The sequence below is a fragment of the Sinohyriopsis cumingii genome, chromosome 3, assembly GCF_028554795.1.
Source record: "Sinohyriopsis cumingii isolate HCF-2022 chromosome 3, ASM2855479v2, whole genome shotgun sequence".
NCBI lineage: Eukaryota > Metazoa > Mollusca > Bivalvia > Unionida > Unionidae > Sinohyriopsis > Sinohyriopsis cumingii.
Genome location: NC_142963.1, coordinates 8,340,018 through 8,359,491, shown reverse-complemented (window position 1 = coordinate 8,359,491; position 19,474 = coordinate 8,340,018). Strand labels below are relative to the sequence as shown.

At 35.3% G+C, this 19,474-nt stretch overlaps 1 protein-coding gene across 1 annotated transcript in view; it reads right to left on the bottom strand.

Annotated features, from left to right (window-relative positions):
- The window catches only part of LOC149802439 (cytohesin-1-like), a 149,010-nt gene that overhangs the window by 34,475 nt on the left and 95,061 nt on the right, over positions 1-19,474 (bottom strand). Inside the window, exons 7-9 of the mRNA XM_089951662.1 lie at positions 16,933-17,045; positions 14,835-14,983; positions 10,924-11,035 (exon numbers count right to left, since the gene is read on the bottom strand). Of these exons, the coding sequence (XP_089807788.1) occupies positions 10,924-11,035; positions 14,835-14,983; positions 16,933-17,045 (374 nt within the window). The remainder of the gene's footprint in view (positions 1-10,923; positions 11,036-14,834; positions 14,984-16,932; positions 17,046-19,474) is intronic.

Sequence of the window (19,474 nt, the reverse complement as noted above, 5' to 3'; positions counted from 1 at the left end):
CTCTAGTACACCTTTCTGTCAGTAACTCTCTAGTACACCTTTCTGTCAATAACTCTCTAGTACACCTTTCTGTCAATAACTCTCCAGTACACCTTTCTCTCAATAACTCTCTAGTACACCTTTCTGTCAATAATTCTCTAGTACACCTTTCTGTCAATAACTCTCTAGTACACCTTTCTCTCAATAACTCTCTAGTACACCTTTCTCTCAATAACTCTCTAGTATACCTTTCTCTAAATAACTCTGTAGTACACCTTTCTCTCAATAACTCATGCACAACAGGATAAAAAAAAACTGACTGCAGCATAAGTGAGGGTGCAAGTTACTTGGTGATCTATGAAATGTAGGGGTGGTGTTAAGTGGTTGAATACTTGTTTAATAATTGCACTAGGAATAAATAACCTTTTCTAATGAAGTTCTTCACAATGCTGAATAAATTACTGTCATTTTCAATACATCAAATCTCAGAAACCTTGTTTAAAGCATTACTCCAATTAGTTTCAACACATATCAAACATGCACCAGCAAAAACATTGTGTATTACATCACTGCTTTATGCAGGTGACTGTGGATACAATCAAGTGTTACTGTAGGTTCAAAATAAAACAAGATTCGTTATTTCAAAAACAAGCTACCTTTTGGGAAAACAACAATGCTGAGTGACTTTGTTTTTAAATTGTTATATTAGCAAAGTACTGATGCAGTGATTTCATTGCAAGCTTTATTGAAAAATTTCTGCTAATTCAGCAAACCTCTGAGTGCCAATTCCAGGATTTTACATTAATTTAAACTTTGGAATGCACTTCAACCTAAAATCAGATCTCCACTATGATACATGAAGATCTGACAGTGATAACTTAGGGGTCATGTTCTGGTATCCTACGTCATTACCATAACTGCTAATTTTATCAACCAATCAGATGAAGTCTTATATCTTCGCATTTTAGAGACAGAGAACTGACAATGAAGAGCAAAAATGTGTACTGAATGACTTGTTTCACTTTCAGATTTTTGAAAGCTTCATTTCCATTGGCTAATTCAAAGGTCACCAGAATATGACCCTTAACCTTAAGCGGTCGTCATTAGATCTTCATGTAGGACAGCGGAGATCTGATTTTAATCAGGTTAACTGAAACCTTTATGTGAAACTGAGCTTTTTATGTACCTATTATGATTTTTGCTTGGTTCCTTGCTATCATTGATCACATCTTCGAATGAGTGTGATAAACTATGGATTTTTTTCTTCTTTCTTTAATTATGTTACATGAACTTATAGTGTTCAATTTTAAAACTTGTCAGTTGAAATTAGTTGACTTTAACCATAACAGCAAGCTCTTTGACAGGTTGGGTTTGCATGCCTTTTAACCTTAACCCCTTTACTTGGTTTGATACCAAAGACTAATTAATCTGATAATAAAATTTAATTCAATGATTAATTCATTGTATTTATGCAACCAACACTTGTAAGGGGTCAGAGATCAAAACACAGCTGTGACAGTTGATCAACATTTTCACATTTGAATACAAAATGCATATCACATTACTGTGTGTGTGTGATTTGGATTTTTAAAGTAGCTTAAACAATTTTTCAGTCATATCACTACAATGTCTGCAGTGTGACAGTTTTATAGTGATGTCTGGCACTGGGGCATCATGCCGCAGACATGTAGTATGATGTCACACCCAGTCACATTATCCTGACACCAGGCCGACCAATCCTAACACTAACCTCTTAATGCTAAGCGCCAAGTGAGGCAGCTGTTAGTACTATTTTTGTAAGTCTTTGGTATGACTCAGCCAGGGATCGAACACATGACCTCCCGCATCCGAGGTGGATGCTCTAACCACTAGGCCACTGGAGCGGTCATATCACATTACTGATGATTTCACTGAAACCAAGTTAAAAGACAAAGTAAACAACAACTGACAAATCTTGCTTTACTTCTTTAAGTATTACTAACATTATAATTGATTGAAAATTTCATTTTATATTATTTACTGTGTACTGAGATTATTAAAAGCTCATGATTAAAATGTCTGGTCATTTTCAACTAAAAAACAAATGATGTATCAAAGGTTCATTTACAAATATTGACTGTTTCATGCTATAATAAAAGGCACCTTCTTTTTGCATTTTCTATAAGATAAAATGGGATCCACATTTTCTATAAGATAAAATGGGATCCACATTTTCTATAAGATAAAATGGGATCCACATTTTCTATAAGATAAAATGGGATCCACATTATAAATGGTCCAAGAATTATCTATAGAGATGGACCAATGTAAGTTGATGGACCAGTATAAATTGATAATCCCATGCTATTGAGACAGAGTGTATTTTAAAAATGTAATTATCAAATTCTGGCACTGAAGTATCTATCAACTGAAATTCATGTTCATTTAACTTAACACTGCCAGTGTTGAAGTGCAGGAAACTGTACTTTGTGAAAAAAAGACAGACATGATTTCTGGTGCATTGCATCAACATGATGCACAGCCATATCTACAGTTAAACTAATATGTTCATGACCATAAAATAAGATGCAAGAGATGTGACCCCTGACAATTAAGGAATCCTTAAAATTATGAACAGTCTGGTCATGTCCCTTGAGTGTCCTTAATTCCCATATTGTATACAATTTTCCATATCACCATATGACCCCAGGCTGTGAAATCTTACCATGTGTGTTCATTCAGCTCCTGCAAAAAAAACGCCTCATCAACCAATGTGGTAATTGAACTAACCCAAACAGAAACGAAACATCAAAACAGGCCATATTCATATTTACCATGTCCAATCGTGCAACCACAAATTCCCATCTAGTAGCTAAAGTATCGTTCAAATATTCTACATCAGTACTATATCAGTCAGTATTATGACACAGATAAAAAACATACAGATGTACAAGATGGAGAGTAAAACTGATAGATAAATAATGTAAATGTTCGAAGAATTCAAAGGAGCTAGGACTTTATTGTCCCATGCGATATCTATGCCTGTGACAGGGACTGCCATATATACTTGCTTATATGTGTGTGTTGTGATGTGATTTAGATTTTTTACGTAGCTTTAACAATTTTTGAGTCATATCGCTACGATGTCTGCAATGTGGCAGTTTATAGTGATGTCTAACACTGGGGCATCATGCCGCAGACATATAGCATGATGTCCCACCCAGTCACATTATCCTGACACCGGGCTGACCAGTCCTAATACTATCCTCTTAATGCTGAGTGCCAAGCGAGGCAGCTCTTAGTACCATTTTTATAAGTCTTTGGTATGACTCGGCCGGGGATCAAACCCACGACCTCTAACCACTAGGCAACCGGAGGTGGTCACTCTAACCACTAGGCCACCAGAGTGGTACTACTTGCTTATAAGACAAATCCAAAAGCAAATTGCACAGACCCAGATCTGCCATTGCATAGAGTGATGGCTAATCTGGGTATATGCACTTTGTTAGAACTAATCAGTAGAACAAACAACACAGACCCTGATCTGCAGGTGCATGATGTTACAGCAGATCAGGATCTTTTGTTGTTTGCAGTTTCACTTGACTTATAAGTGAGTAGAAATGGTTAGTTTAAAAGCAAACCAGTGAATATTTTCAATGGATGCAAGCAGGGAAGTGTCTACATAATATCCCATAAAACCATCAAAACTGATCTGGCTGTTCAGTTTTCGAACATGCAAAATTGTACTGTATAAAGATAGAACGGACCAGGAAATTATATAAAAACATGTAGAATGTCCAACCACTCATTAGACTGGCACCATCTGTTAATGATCTTCAATTATTTTTAAAAATTTCCTTTTCTATACCCAATTATCTGGCAAAAAAAAAATGGAAATTATTAGATTGTTTTAATAATACATCTGCATATTTGTCATTTTTTAAAAACAGAATAATACAACAAATCAGGTGGACCTACACATTAACATTGGTAAATTTTAAACAGCTACTTGCATAGGAGTTGATGTAAACAGGCATATGTAGTAACACTGTAAGAACAAAACCTATGCAAACTATCTTCCCAACATTATGTTAATATTAACATCTTTACTATATCCTGATAAAGCGGGGCCCCGAGTGGCCGAGTGGTCTAAAGCGTTCGCCGTTACGGATCACTGCCATCTCACCTCTGTCTGCGCCGGTTCGAGTCTCAGATTCAGCCAATGTGGATATGTGAGAAAGCATGCCAGTAGCTTCTCATGGGTCGGTGGTTCTTTCTGGGGTTTTCCCGGTTTCTTCCTCCACCATTAATACTGGCCGCCATATATGGCCTATCGTGTGCTGAAAAATGGCGTTAAACCCCACAACAACAACAACAATCCTGATAAAGCTTGTTTTAAAAAGACATTAGCCCAAGTCTGATAGAAACTTGATGAGAAATAGTACCTAGAGAATTAACAAGTCGGCCAATCAGATGAAAGACATCTTGTTAATATGCACAGATCGCACTCAATATAGAACCTGTCAAAAATTCTAATATAAACTTTTTCCACTAACTTGAAACAAAAAAGTCTGATTGGAATTTGGTCTCCAGAGTGGTAACAAGTGCAGTCTCACCATAGTGTTAACAAGGCTGAGTCAATCAGATACAAGATTACCTCATTATTATGCATAGATTTTGCTTGTAATTAAATTCATCCAACACAATGATAAAATATAAGATCATATCTGATCAGAAATGTAGTTGCAAGTGTTGACAAGTTTAGCCAACCAAATGCCAGGTCATATCATTAATATTCAAGAATTTCACTTATAATCACTTGGGAGCCACAGTGATTCATGTGCCAGATCAATAATTGAAAGGGTACAGGTTTAAATTGTATCTTTGGACCATACTGGCTCAGCTACTTTTGTGCGATCTTGTGTAAACCACTCTACTCCAATTGCCCGTTCACTAAATAACCAACTTTTGTTGCTTGGACATAAAGCACAAAACAAACCAAGCTATAATCCCTCAACCAAGATCCTAATGACATAGTCTTATTTACCAAGCCTGACCAAGATCCTCTAAAAATAGTCTCAAAGTGTGGTAAACAATCAGGGGCAAGATATACAAAGGTCATGGTCACAATAGAAGCCATCCAACACTGGAGCGATATCAGACCCTTTATCAACTTTAATCCAAAGTTTGGTCATAAATACTAAATAATATCTCTCAATTATATGAAAGCTCTCATTCATCTAGATGAATCTTGCTCATAACAAAACACATTATGTATTTTGATGATTCAAGCCTATTTACCATGTTTGATGATACAAGCCTATTTACCAAGTTTGATGATACAGGCCTATTAAACAAGCTCAGTGATACAAGCCTATTTACCATGTTTGATGATACAAGCCTATTTACCATCTTTGATGATACGAGCCTATTTACTATGTTTGATGAGACAAGCCTATTTACCAGGTTTGATGATACAAGCTTATTTACCAAGCTCAATGATACAAGCCTATTTACCAAGTTTGATGATACAGGCCTATTTACCATGTTTGATGATACAAGCCTATTAGCCAAGCTTGATGATACAAGCTTATTTACCAAGCTCAATGATACACGTCTATTTACCAAGTTTGATGATACAAGCCTATTTACCATGTTTGATGATACAAGCCTATTAGCCAAGCTTGATGATACAAGCTTATTTACCAAGTTTGATGATACAAGCCTATTTACCAAGTTTGATAATACAAGCCTATTTACCATGTTTGATGATACAAGCCTATTTACCATCTTTGATGATACAAGCCTATTTACCAGGTTTGATGATTCAAGCATATTTACCATGTTTGATGATACAAGCCTATTAACCAAGCTCAATGATACACGCCTATTTACCAAGCTTGATGATACAAGCCTATTTACCAAGTTTGATGATACAAGCCTATTAGCCAAGCTTGATGATACAAGCCTATTTACCAAGTTTGATAATACAAGCCTATTTACCAAGTTTGATAACACAAGCATATTTACCAAGTCTGATGATACAAGCCTATTTACCAAGTCTGATGATACAAGCCTATTAACCAAGCTCAATGATACAAGCCTATTTATCAAGCTTGATGATACAAGCCTATTTACCAAGTTTGATGATACTAGCTTATTAACCAAGCTCAATGATACAAGCCTATTTACCAAGCTTGATGATACAAGCCTATTTACCAAGTTTGATAATACAAGCTTATTTACCAAGTTTGATGATACAGGCCTATTAACCAAGCTCAGTGATACAAGCCTATTTACCAAGTTTGATGATACAAGTCTATTTACCAAGTTTGATGATACAAGTCTATCTACCAAGTTTGATGATACAAGCCTATTTACCAAGTTTGATAATACAAGCCTATTTACCAAGTTTGATGATTCAAGCCTATTTACCAAGTTTGATGATACAAGCCTATTTACCAAGTTTGATGATACAAGCCTATTAACCAAGCTCAATGATACAAGACTATTTACCAAGCTTGATGATACAAGCATATTTACCAAGTTTGATGATACAAGCCTATTTGCCAAGTTTGATGATACAAGCCTATTTACCAAGTTTGATGATACAAGCCTGTTTACAAAGTTTGATGAAGCCTGTTAACAAGTTTGATGATACAAGCCTATTTACCAAGTTAGATGATACAAGTTTAATTTCCAAGTTTGATGATCAGAAATAGAAAGTGTTGACCAACTTTGAAAATCCGATGCAAATCTATCTCATTATTATTTGCAGCTCTTGCTCACGACTGTACAAATTCAAGGTCTTGATAATTCAAGTCTATTAACCCAAATCCGATCAAAGCCAGATCAGAAATAAAGTCTTAAGTGCACTAACCAGCTCAACGAATCACATGTGTGATTGATTCAATAGTGTACTTCATTCCCTTGCGTTTGTGAGATCACATAAGCCAAAGTGTGATCTAAATCAGATAAACAATGTCTTCTGGAGTGGAAACAAGCTCAGCCAATCATATACAAGTTTCACCTTGTTAGGTTGTATCTAGATCAGTACGGAACTTGTCCAAACCTTGACAATGTATGTATTAATTCCAAGTTTGATAAAAATCAGCAGAGTGGTAACAAGCCCTACCAATCAGATGCAAGTTCACCTTGTTAGGTTGTATCTAGCTCAGTACGGAACTTGTCCAAACCTTGACAATGTATGTATTAATTCCAAGTTTGATTAAAAAAATCAGCAGAGTGGTAACAAGCCCAGCCAATCAGATGCAAGTTCACCTAGTTAGGAGTGCCATGCCATGAGCTCACCTGGCTTTATGGAGTGCCATACCATGATCTCACTTGGCCTTATGCCAGGCATACCATGAGCTCACTTGGTCTGAGAGTGCCATACCATGACCTCACCACGTTATGGAGGACCATACCATTAGCTCACTTGGCCTTATTGAGGCACATCAGGAGACAGTACAAGTATTTTTTAAGAAACACTTTCATCCCATACTTGTAAAACAACAAAATATGGATCAATTATATAGAACATGTATTATTTCAGTTTTAACCTGAGGAAATAATCAACAAAAAGGCAGTTGTTTAAGAAAATGAATGGTCTAATGGTACCAACCAATCTCATCATATGCAAATGAATGGTCCAATGATACCAACCAATCTCACTATATGCAGATGAGTGGTCTAATGGTACCAATCAATATCACTGTATGAAAATGAATGGTCTAATGGTACAAACCAATCTCACTGTATGCAAATGAATGGTCTAATGGTACCAACCAATCTCACTGTATGCAAATGAATGGTCTGAATAATAGTACTCACCAACCATTCTGATTAATGCAAAACAGCAATACTATCGAAAATGTACACAAAAAAAGCATAAATCCATTAGAATTTGAATAGTTAATTTCTTCCTTAGAAACTCAAACTGACTTATGAAACACCATGTCGTACATTTTGTAAATATTTATATATGCTGGATAATGGACATGTCCAATAGGTCTGATTTCTGACTGACAAAAATATGACCCAATCAGACATTGGGGGTTTCTAATAAGAAATTTGTAGCATAAACTCGTAAATAGATATTGACCTTCTAATGTGGTTGTGACAGAAACTCGTATATGGGTACTGACCTTGTAATGTAGATGTAAAAGACACTTGTATATGGGTACTGACCTTGTAATGTAGTTACAAGACAAACTCTTATATGAGTACTGACCTTGTAATGTAGTTGTAAGAGAAACTCTTATATGGGTACTGACCTTGTAATGTAGTTACAAGAGAAACTGGTATATGGGCATTGACCTTGTAGTTGTAACAGAAACTCAAATCTGGGTACTGACATTGTAATGTAGTTGTAACAGAAACTCAGATATAGGTGCTGACCTTGTTATGTAATTGTAAGAGGAACTCATATATGGGTACTGACCTTGTAATGTAGTTGTAAGAGGAACTCATATATGGGTACTGACCTAGTAATGTAGTTGTAAGAGGAACTCTTATATGGGTACTGACCTTGTAATGTAGTTGTAAGAGGAACTCATATATGGGTACTGACCTAGTAATGTAGTTGTAAGAGGAACTCTTATATGGGTACTGACCTTGTAATGTAGTTGTAAGAGGAACTCATATATGGGTACTGACCTTGTAATGTAGTTGTAAGAGGAACTCATATATGGGTACTGACCTTGTAATGTAGTTGTAAGAGGAACTCATACATGGGTACTGACCTTGTTATGTAGTTGTAACAGAAACTCAAATATAGCTGCTGACCTTGTAATGTAGTAGAGATAAATAAAGCATCAGACATGAAAATGTCCAAGTGATTCTCTGTAAACGTGACTGTGACTTCTATACCCCAGTTTCAACTATATTTGGGCATAACCATTTGATTTCATGGACAATGACTACCCTCTTACAAACAGTCAAGTTATTTTTTTTAAAGACAGGAAAGAATACATGAAGTAACCTTCTATCAAATATATGTTTATATTATTTGGGAAAGTTTACCTTCCTAAATTAAAATACAATTCCATATCTTTCCACTGTTAGAACTTACCTATTCACCTGCATGATATAGCCAGTATTGTGCTGACATGCCATTAAACCATCTTCACACACACACACACACACACACACACGTCCATAGCTCAATGAAATACAGCTGTAAATTAAAGGTATAGAATATTTTCTTCATACATAGACAGTGTTGAAGATAAAACCTGAATAGTTTTAGCATAGGAAACACACCAGTCAGAGCTCTAAACTCATTTGTTTTTCTGCCTTGATAACCCCATGCATGATGATAAGATTATTCCCCCCTCCCCTGGAAACAAACTATCAAATTTGTATACAAGTAAGCCATTTTGATGATAAACTCAGTCTCACTAAAGGCAGGTTCACTCATTTTATCATATGAAAAGTAATGTGCTTTAATCAAATATATCATACACCAATTAAAATCTATACCTCAACAGAATCAAAGTACTGACAATACATATAGCTTTGAAGGTTCCGTAATTACTAGATTAAACAGGATCAAAGTGATTTTTATAACTTGGAAAATATTTTTACGAACATACAAAGCTACCATTATCTCTCTTAATTCAAATGTTTCAAGGTGTTTTTTTCTTCTCTTTATCTTTTTAACACAGTACTGATTACAAAATTTAGAAAATATTTATGAAAAGTATTTAAGAAATTACCTTCAATGAGTAGTTTCAACTGAAATTGTTATGTACTGTTTGAGGTGCTAAAAAGAAGTCCAACAAACTACATAAAGTGAGACAGCCCCTCAGTCTAAGCATTCCCCTCCCCCCACCGCTAGAATTTGAGTTATATCCCTTTACATATCTCAACAAGCTTTTCAAGCTGTCAAAGACAGAAAGTACTGAGTTATTAGACACGAAATCCAATTACACTAACATACAGTGGATGGCATGTCCGGGCTTTGCATGGTTTGAAATCGATCCAAGACTTATCAAAATGCGTGTATATCTGACAAGATACTGCAACAAATCCTTATCAAAGTCACACAAGAATTGCTTTTATTTTTTAGCAAAGATACTGTGCAATTTGTTTTCTTACCATAGCACGAAGAACAAAGCAATAGTCAGCCAAGAAGTTAAAGCACATTCAACAAAAAGAAAAACAATTAAAACCCAAAGTATCAAATTCAAACAACCTGTGCAACACGTACCAAATTTAGTGGTTCCTGTTTAAATAAATATAAATAAATAAATAGACATTGCTTCCTCAGCATTATTCAACTAAATCAAAACAAAGATGCCTTAAAAGAAGTATATCTATAAAATTTGCTGATTGGAATCCTTCCACAAATACATTTAAAATAAAACTTTTAAAGTGAAAAGAAAAACTGGATGGATTATGTGGGCTACTATTGGGTATCCAGGCATGCAAAAGAAAAACTGGATGGATTATGTGGGCTACTATTGGGTATCCAGGCATGCAAAAGAAAAACTGGATGGATTCTGTGAGCTACTATTGGGTATCCAGGCATGCAAAAGAAAAGCTGGATGGATTATGTGGGCTACTGTTGGGTATCCAGGCATGCAAAAGAGCCACAGAGCAAATGATGTCCAGTATTTTATGTAACAATATATGTTTGAGACTATTATTAAATATTTTCAATGCTTAAACAAATGTAAAGTATTCATCTGCACAAAGGTAACAACCTGTGAAGCACTTACATGCAGCTTAAAGACAGAAGAAATATTTGATGAAAGAAAAATGGGAATAATTAAAAAAAAGACATTCTTTAGTTGCAGAGAACAGTTTATCTCTCCTTATTTTGGGACTAGATACACATGTCTAATGGAAAGCATGTACTGCAAAGAATAAAGCTGTCCAGTTATTCTTTTGCAGAGTAAAAGGGGGAGGGGAGCTCCCCAGCAAACCTCAATTTGCTGTCCCTGTATAATTTCACTGTACCTTGTTTCCACAGCCATCCTTCCTTGTCTGGGTTGAAGAATGTGTGCATCAGATCATTCCCATCATCCTCTGGAATTTTGAATGGTTCCTTCTTTATACTCTCATATAAGCTCTGCAATAATAATGTTAGACTGCCATTCAGCCAAACCATTAAACAATTATCTGCCTTAATTAGAACTCTTTTCAGCAGTCCTGCAAACATAATTATTGGACAAACTAAGCTCTATTTAGAACCACCTGTCATAACAGGCCATTTTCCCACTTCCCAAAGATGGCTACTTAAGACTGATTTGCCTGTATTTTTGTTCCAGTCATATCAATTGAAAATTAATATTATGCATTCTAGGGATATCAGAGCTGAGTAGTGCTATTATGCAGTCTATGGGTATCAGAGCTGAGCACTGATATTATGCAGTCTAGTGATATCAGAGCTGTTTACTGCTATTATGCAGTCTAGGGATATCAGAGCTGTTTACTGCTAATGTGCAGTCTAGGGATATCAGAGTTGTTTACTGCTTTTATGTAGTCTATGGATATCATAGCTGTGTACTACTCTTGAGTAGTCTAGGGATAATAGAGCTGAATATTGCTATTGCCCAGTCTAGGGATATCAGCTGTCTACTGTTATTATGCAGTCTAGGGAAATGAGAGCTTTTTACTGTTATTATGCAGTCTAGGGATATCAGCTGTGTACTGCTATTACGCAGTCTAGGGAAATGAGAGCTTTTTACTGATTGTATGCAGTCTAGGGATATCAGCTGTGTACTGTTTTTATGTAGTCTAGGGATATCAGCTGTGTACTGTTATTATGCAGTCTAAGGAAATGAGAGCTTTTTACTGATTTTATGCAGTCTAGGGATATCAGCTGTGTACTGCTTTTATGTAGTCTAGGGATATCAGCTGTGTACTGCTTTTATGCAGTCTAATGCAATACATAAATTGTACTCTTTAACAACAACATACATGCCAACCCCTATCGAGGAAAAAGTGTAATCCAAGTGGACAAAAAGAGTAATCCGAGTAGAAAAAGAGTAATCCACATATAACATGATAAAAATTCAATGAGCATATGTACAAAATGATTTTTTTTACCCCTCTGGACTTTTAACATCAATTACCGCTTGAAGTTTTCATATATAACACTTTGGGCTTTAAAAAACAACAGACTCTCATATTGCATTTTAAAACACTTTGTACCAGCTGAGACTATAAATGTTTTGCACATCAGTAGAGCACTATGTGCTGGGTTATTACAGAGCCTGGATCTAAATTCAGTTTTACTTTGCCAACAATGCTGAACAATCTCTCTCAGTCAGCATTATAATGGTAAAGAACCAATATTTCTTTCATAACCTGACAAAGACGAGGAAATTTATATCTTCCAGTTATTGTGTCTTTTAGCTGGCAAATAAGATGAAAAAAGCAACTCTGTCCCCATGAAGTACATCGTCAGGTAGAGTGCCAACTTGATACTTCAGGAGTTCTCCTTCTAATTTATCAGCAGCCTTTCCTGCAGCATGGTGCATCATACGACAGAGACAACCTGATATGAACAATGATGGAGACATTTTTCAAAATATATAATGCAAGTCCTTTATGAATTCCAGTCATCACTGATGCAGCATCAGCTGAAAACATCAGACAGTTCTGCCAACTTATATTTATTCAAAGCATTATCAAGCAAATAAAAAAAAAAATTCTCCTGTTGAATCTCCTGTTAATTCTGGTAATGAAAGAAGAGCACTCTGTCTTTGCCCTTTTCATTGTCAAAGTCTCTTAAACAGACTGGATACAACTTTTTGTCATCATAATCACTACTCATGTCTGTTGCAATACTAAACAGCCCAATGTTCAAGGCTTCTGCAATTTTAAGTGAAGTATCTTCTGCTAAACACCTAACAATATTTGATGATTTTGTTCTTGCACATGCATATTTTATGCAACTTTGGATTCGGGAAACATTCGTTTGAACAAAGGACCAATGTAGTCTTCTACCGCTAGTGGTAGTCCGTGTTCTTTTAAAAACTCGGTATATAACACCTCTGCATTTATAGAATTCGTGTCCACAATTTAGTTCTGCAGTAAAAAACAAAGTTTCCATAGTACTGGAGTTAGGAAAACGAGCTAATTCAAGGTTTCATTCTTTTACGACCATGGCCAATATTAAAATCCTTTCCACACAGCATTCAAGGGGCATAAAGCTGCCCTAGAATGGAACGCTGTAATATGTAGTTCATGTGTTCATCTCTGAAATGATTTTTCATCTTTTCTAATCCATCTGTGAAATTATTTGAAAAACATTTTTGCTCTAACACACACATCAATTAGAATAGATCCGACTTGACTTTTAGCGCTAAATACCTACAGACTGGTTCTGTACCAGTTATCAATTTGAACAAAGAATCTGCGAGCTGCTATAAATTGAAACCAAGGTCAAAAGTTTGAAAATAGAACCAGCATAGTTCTTGGAAATAGGGCAATTGCTATAAACAGAATATGCCACTGTTAGGAATGTGCATGTAAGTCTACAGACAAGCGTACTCTTATGTCGTAGTTACATAGAAGCTGTCTTTTCTAGAATACAGTCTGTGGGATTAATGCGATGTTAATAAAAATGAGAAAACAAATTATACTATTTTTTGGGAGGGGGATATACCGAAAACACGTAATCCAAATACATTTATGCATAAGGCATAATTTAGTGGAAAAAAGCGAAATGATTACACCAAAAGCATAATGGTTGGCATGTATGCTAATTATATCAGAGCATTTTAATGCTATTATGTAGTCTAGGGATATAAGAGCTGTGTACTACTATTGTGCAGTCTAGGGATATCAGAGCTGCTTACTGCTATATGCAGTCTAGGGATAACAGAGCTGAGTACTGCTCTTGTACTAAACTACATAATAGCATTAAAATGCTGTTATCCCTAGACTAACTAGGGATAACAGCATTTTAATGTTATAATGTAGTCTAGGGATATCAGAGTTGTGTACTGCTATCATGCAGTCTAGGGATATCGGAGCTCCAGTTGAATGAAACAGTACAAACAGATGAGAATTCCTTCACTTACCAATTAGAGTGGTACATTCATCAGTCCACATGCTATTCCACAAGATTTCCATGAAGCATATTATTGCACTAGTGATAGCAAATGCGGTACCTGCGCTGAATCCTGTTTATAGTGCATCATGTTTATGGTAGTGTAATCCAGGCCAGGGCATCAGCGAAGTGATACTTGTCTCAACATGCTTATGGTAAGCACAAACCAGGCATGGAGATCATGAAACCTGTCTACTTCCATTGGAGCTAAAGGCTTTGTATCAACCTACCACACAGGACTTTTCTTCTGAAAAACAACTTCTGATTGGCTAAGCTTATGACTTGAGTTGTACTGTCCATTTTGATTGGCTAAACATATAACTTGAGTTGTACTGTCCCTCTTCTGGTTACCTGATGGATGAACCAGACATCAAAATCTGGAATTCCATAAATTCATGTTAAATATTATGCCAGACTGGTAACTACTTGTATACTATTTGACTTCTCTTAATGGACTCTAATGCTACTCTAGAAAAACAGAACTGTGACTTGATACGGGTTATGTACAGTCTAAATATGTCTAAGTACAGTCAGGTTAGGTACACTCTAAATATGTCTAAGTACAGTCAGTTTAGGTACAGTTTAAATATGTCCAAGTACAGTCAGGTTAGGTACTCCAACTATTTTTACTCAAACATCATATTATGAAAGGAATAATCATTCAAATCAACAGGGTTTCACTGTATCTGATTTAAATTATAATCTTTCAAATCAACAGGGTTTCACTGCATCTGAAAGCGTTGTTTTTGTACAATTTACATCTAAGGCTGAATCTAAGTACTTTTCAATACAAATAAAAGTTGTTTACAATAAGGAGTTCTTCAGGAAGGTCTCCACCATCATTGATCCCTCTGTTCATTGCAATGAACCTATCCACCGCTGGCTTGTCTTTCACACTGGGGTTGTGAAGACTCGTGTTCAACATGATGATGGCAAAGGACAATACATAGCAAGTATCTGAAAGAGATATGAAGAAAAAAATCCATGAGCTCTTCACTAGAGACTAGTATATCGTGAAAGTGGGTCACTGATTTCTTTGACTATTTATTTGTTCTTTATCAAAATCTACTACAGTGTTGTTGTTGTTGTTATAGGGTTAACGCCATTTTTCAGCACAAGGTAGGCTATACATGGTGGGCAGTATAATTGGTGGAGGAAGAACACAGGAAAACCCCGGAAAGAACCGCTGACCCATGAGAAGCTACTGGCAAGCTTTTTCATGTAACCACATTGGACGAGCCTGAGACTCAAACCCATGCAGACAGAGGTGAGATGGCAATGATCTATAATGATGAGCGCTTTAGATCACTTGGCCACTCTGGGCCTCCTACTACATTGTAATACATACTCAGTATTGTACAGAAGGTTACTAATCATGTGTCAGAGGACATTTTTATTATTCCCCCCTTTTCCTAAATATAACCAGTCATCTTGTATCACAATAAATGTATACATAATTATTGTGAAGATTGCATACAAAAATAAATTAAAACAAACACAAGTCCATGTTTGCAAAACAAGCAATGTAGGATTTGCTAAATTACCATAAATAATGAAATTTATGTGTTTTCCTTCTTTTTCAGTCTTTTTTTTAAATGTTCACTAAACACTGATCAGATGTACTAATTTTAAAATGCTTTTTAAAATCATATTCTGCCAACAGATACATGCCAATAATTGAGAACAGTATCTTTATTGTAGACCACAACAGCTCCCCCACCCCCACCCCTTCACTCACACTACTGGAAAACAACACCGCATCAATATGATGAGATAACGTGTATTGGGTATAGCGTGTACTCACTTATAAGTCAAGGCAAACTGGAAACATCAATGATCCTGATCTCCCATAGAATAATGTGCCTGCAGATCAGGGTCTATGTTGTCTGTTCTACTGATTACTCCTAACAAACTGCACAGACCCAGATTTGCTGGTATATTATGCAACAGCAGATCTTGGTTTGTGCAGTTTGCAGCTAGACTCGATTTTTAAGTGAGTAGATATGGTGGGATTGCAATGGGTAAAAAATGTCATGAAAAAAGCAACTTGAATGTTTTGGTTTGAATATAGTTAATGGGTGTAAATTGTACTTTCTTGATTGAATTCCTTTACTGGTGATATCTAAGTCAAACATTTGCACTTGCTTATATTTTGGATGGCGGGTTGGACTTTTTTAAAACCAGAATATGGTATAGACTTCTACAGAATGTAGACTAAGATTTAATGTACTGTATGTGGTAAGTACACAGACGCAAATGCAAACAGTTACCAAATCAAAACCTTTGTGATAAAAACTACTTTAAAAGATTAATAATTACTATCTTGTGATAGATATTCTTTTAATTTAAAGGTGTGTAACATGTAGTTAGGTAGATATAGTATAAACAAGGAGAATATCAGCAAACACGTCATTCAAAGTAATAGAAACACTATAACAAAACCAATATTTCTGGACAGTTGATATCATTTTATTTACATTTCATTTTATTTATTGACTCATATCAAAAGTCCAAGCATGTGTCATGACAATCACTCGAGTAAAAATACTGCAATTCATTGATGCATCATGACAATCACCAGAGTAAAAATACTGCAATTCATCGACAAATTATGACAGACGATCACCAAAGTAAAATTATTGCATACAGAACCACCTCTAATGGGGTTTTATACTATTTGGGGAAAAGACACAAATTCTAAGAAGGAAACTGTCATCCCATGGACAGCTATGTAATATACACAAATTCTTTTGGAAGGAAACTGTCATCCCATGCACAGCTATGTAGTATACACAAGTTCTAGGAAGGAAACTGTCATCCCATGGACAGCTACGTAATATAAAACTATATATATGAACTGCCATCTCCGCATTATAATGAAGATCAATATTCATTATAAGAATTACCTGTACTAGTGAAGACCCCTGGGTTTGACTCACAGTATCTCTCTGCAAAACACTCCATCATTCTGTCTATCTTCTGGGCTTCACCAGGCAATCTGAAGCTCCACAGAAATTGCCTGCAATGATGTCAAAGTAAATTCATGTCAATTCAGACAGGAAAAAATAAGAACTTGAATTAAATCAGTTTATTTACACACAAAAATCCTGGAGGAAGACAAGATAATGTATCTATGTTTTCTAAACAAAGACATTTTTTCTAAATGAAGGGCTTTCAGCAACAAATTATGATGTTACAGCGTAATTTAACTCATTTTCCCCATGACATTCATTTCATTTTTGCCTCAAATGGCATTGGAAATATATGCTGGGGTTATTTCTGATTGCATTCAAACACAGCCATTTCCAAGAGATTTTAGTTTTGATGGATGCTTAAGTGTATAAAAAACATTGTTTTCAATAAATATTGGACTTCTTTTTATTTTGCTAACTGGGGTGACAATTTTCATGTTATGGCCCATTTTTTCTTCAAATCTTATCCTACTTTCTGCAAAGGTTCTCCTATTTGTGTGCAATCCAGACTGGTCTGCATTAGATTTAACTGCAAAAAAAGTCTTAAATCCAGTCACAAACTGTGGTTCTGAAACCAGTCAGCCTAAAAAATGTTTTCTCCTATAGTTTTTAATTGGAGTAGAATGTCAACATTATTTGGTATCATTGTAGAAACACGTCTTTCTCCTTTTCTGCAATATCACCTGTTTTAGTGTATCATGAATAATGCTGAGATTACAGATCTTAAATCTAGAGTATGACCCATGATGCATAAATGTGACATGTGGGGATAATGAGTTAAGGGGACAAAAGTCTGTTTAAGTCAAAGACCAAGGGACAGAAGTCTGTTTCTGTCTTGGACTAAGGTACAGTTTCGTAAATTGGCCCCTGGGCAAATTTCTTACCTGAAGGCTATTGTGTGACTTTATGAGCTATTAGAATAAGAATAAGAATAAAAATTCTTTATTTCAGACTACAAAGTCCATACCTCTAAATTAAAATATAATTATAAAATAAAAACATTGTAAACATAAAAGAACATATATATCATACATACAAGTATACAGATACATTTAAAACAATTAACTGTGCCATGCAGTGTTAAGAAGGAAATTAAATGGTACATTTAAACAGTAATTTGATCCATCTACTAATAATATGAGAATTTAAATGAATGTCATAGTTCCAAAGAAATTTCAATATACAGTTCTTCCTATTAGATATTCTTGTCATCATTGAGAAAACATACTTTCTCATTACCTCATCAAAACTGAATACATTATGTTTTACAAACATGCTGGAGGCACTGTTCCACCTAGGACGACCTATTAGAAAACGAAGACTATTATTATAACCAATAACTAGTTTTCTTTTCATACATTCACTAAAGTTTGTCCACAGAGGAGCACAATACATAGTGCAGCAATAAGATTTGAATAATCTAAGTTTGATAGTCAATGAACAATTCTTAAATTTACGTAGAAGCATGTTTGTTCGAGTAATGTCTCATCATATCTTCATTATCCAACGAATTGGATTTCAAAATATAACCCAAATAGGTATAACTGTTGACATAGGTAAGAGCATTGCCGTTAAGATGTACAGGGGGAGGAGATGGTAATTTGAAAGAAGTTGGCTAAAAGACCATGCATACTGATTTTTTTGTATTATAGATGATATTATTCTCAAATGAGTTTTGTTCACATATCTTTAATAATTTCCTTAAACCTGTGATAGAAGGACTTATCAATGACATATCATCAGCAAAGCTAAAATTGTTAAGAAACGACACATTTGGTGGCAGACGTAACCCCACGCAACACTGACCGAGCTTACGATTTAACTCGTCTATATATATATTAAATAACAAAGGGGAAAGAATACGCCCCTGCCTCACCCCATTGGTTACATGGAAAGCGCTGGATATTACACTTCCCCATCGTACACAATACAACTGTTTGCCATACCAGTTAACTAAAATATGAACTATGCAGACAGGTATTTTAATATCAATCAACTTTTTAAAGAGTGTCCAGTGATTGACCATATCACATGCCTTGCTATTGTCTAAAAAGCATGCAAATACTGGGCTGCCATGTTCCACATAATAGCTATCAGTTTCCTTAAAGGCATATATGCATAAATCTGTTGAATGCTGCTTTTTAAAACCAAACTGATTATTGGAGATTGTGATTTCACATCTTTGCAGTATGATGCATTCAAATATTTTAGAAATAACAGTCGTAAGAGCTATAGGTCTGTAGTTATTTTTGTCCGCCAGGTTACCAATTTTGCTCTTTAATAGCAGTATAATCATAACGTTTGTGAAATCATCTGGTACAAAGTGATGCACAAACATACAATTAAATAAAATCATCAAAAGCACATGAAGTCTAGTATCTGAAAATTTAAAATGTTCCACATATAAAAAATCTGATCCTGGACATTTATTCATTATTCATTTACATTTATTATTGTTTATTAATTAAAGATATGG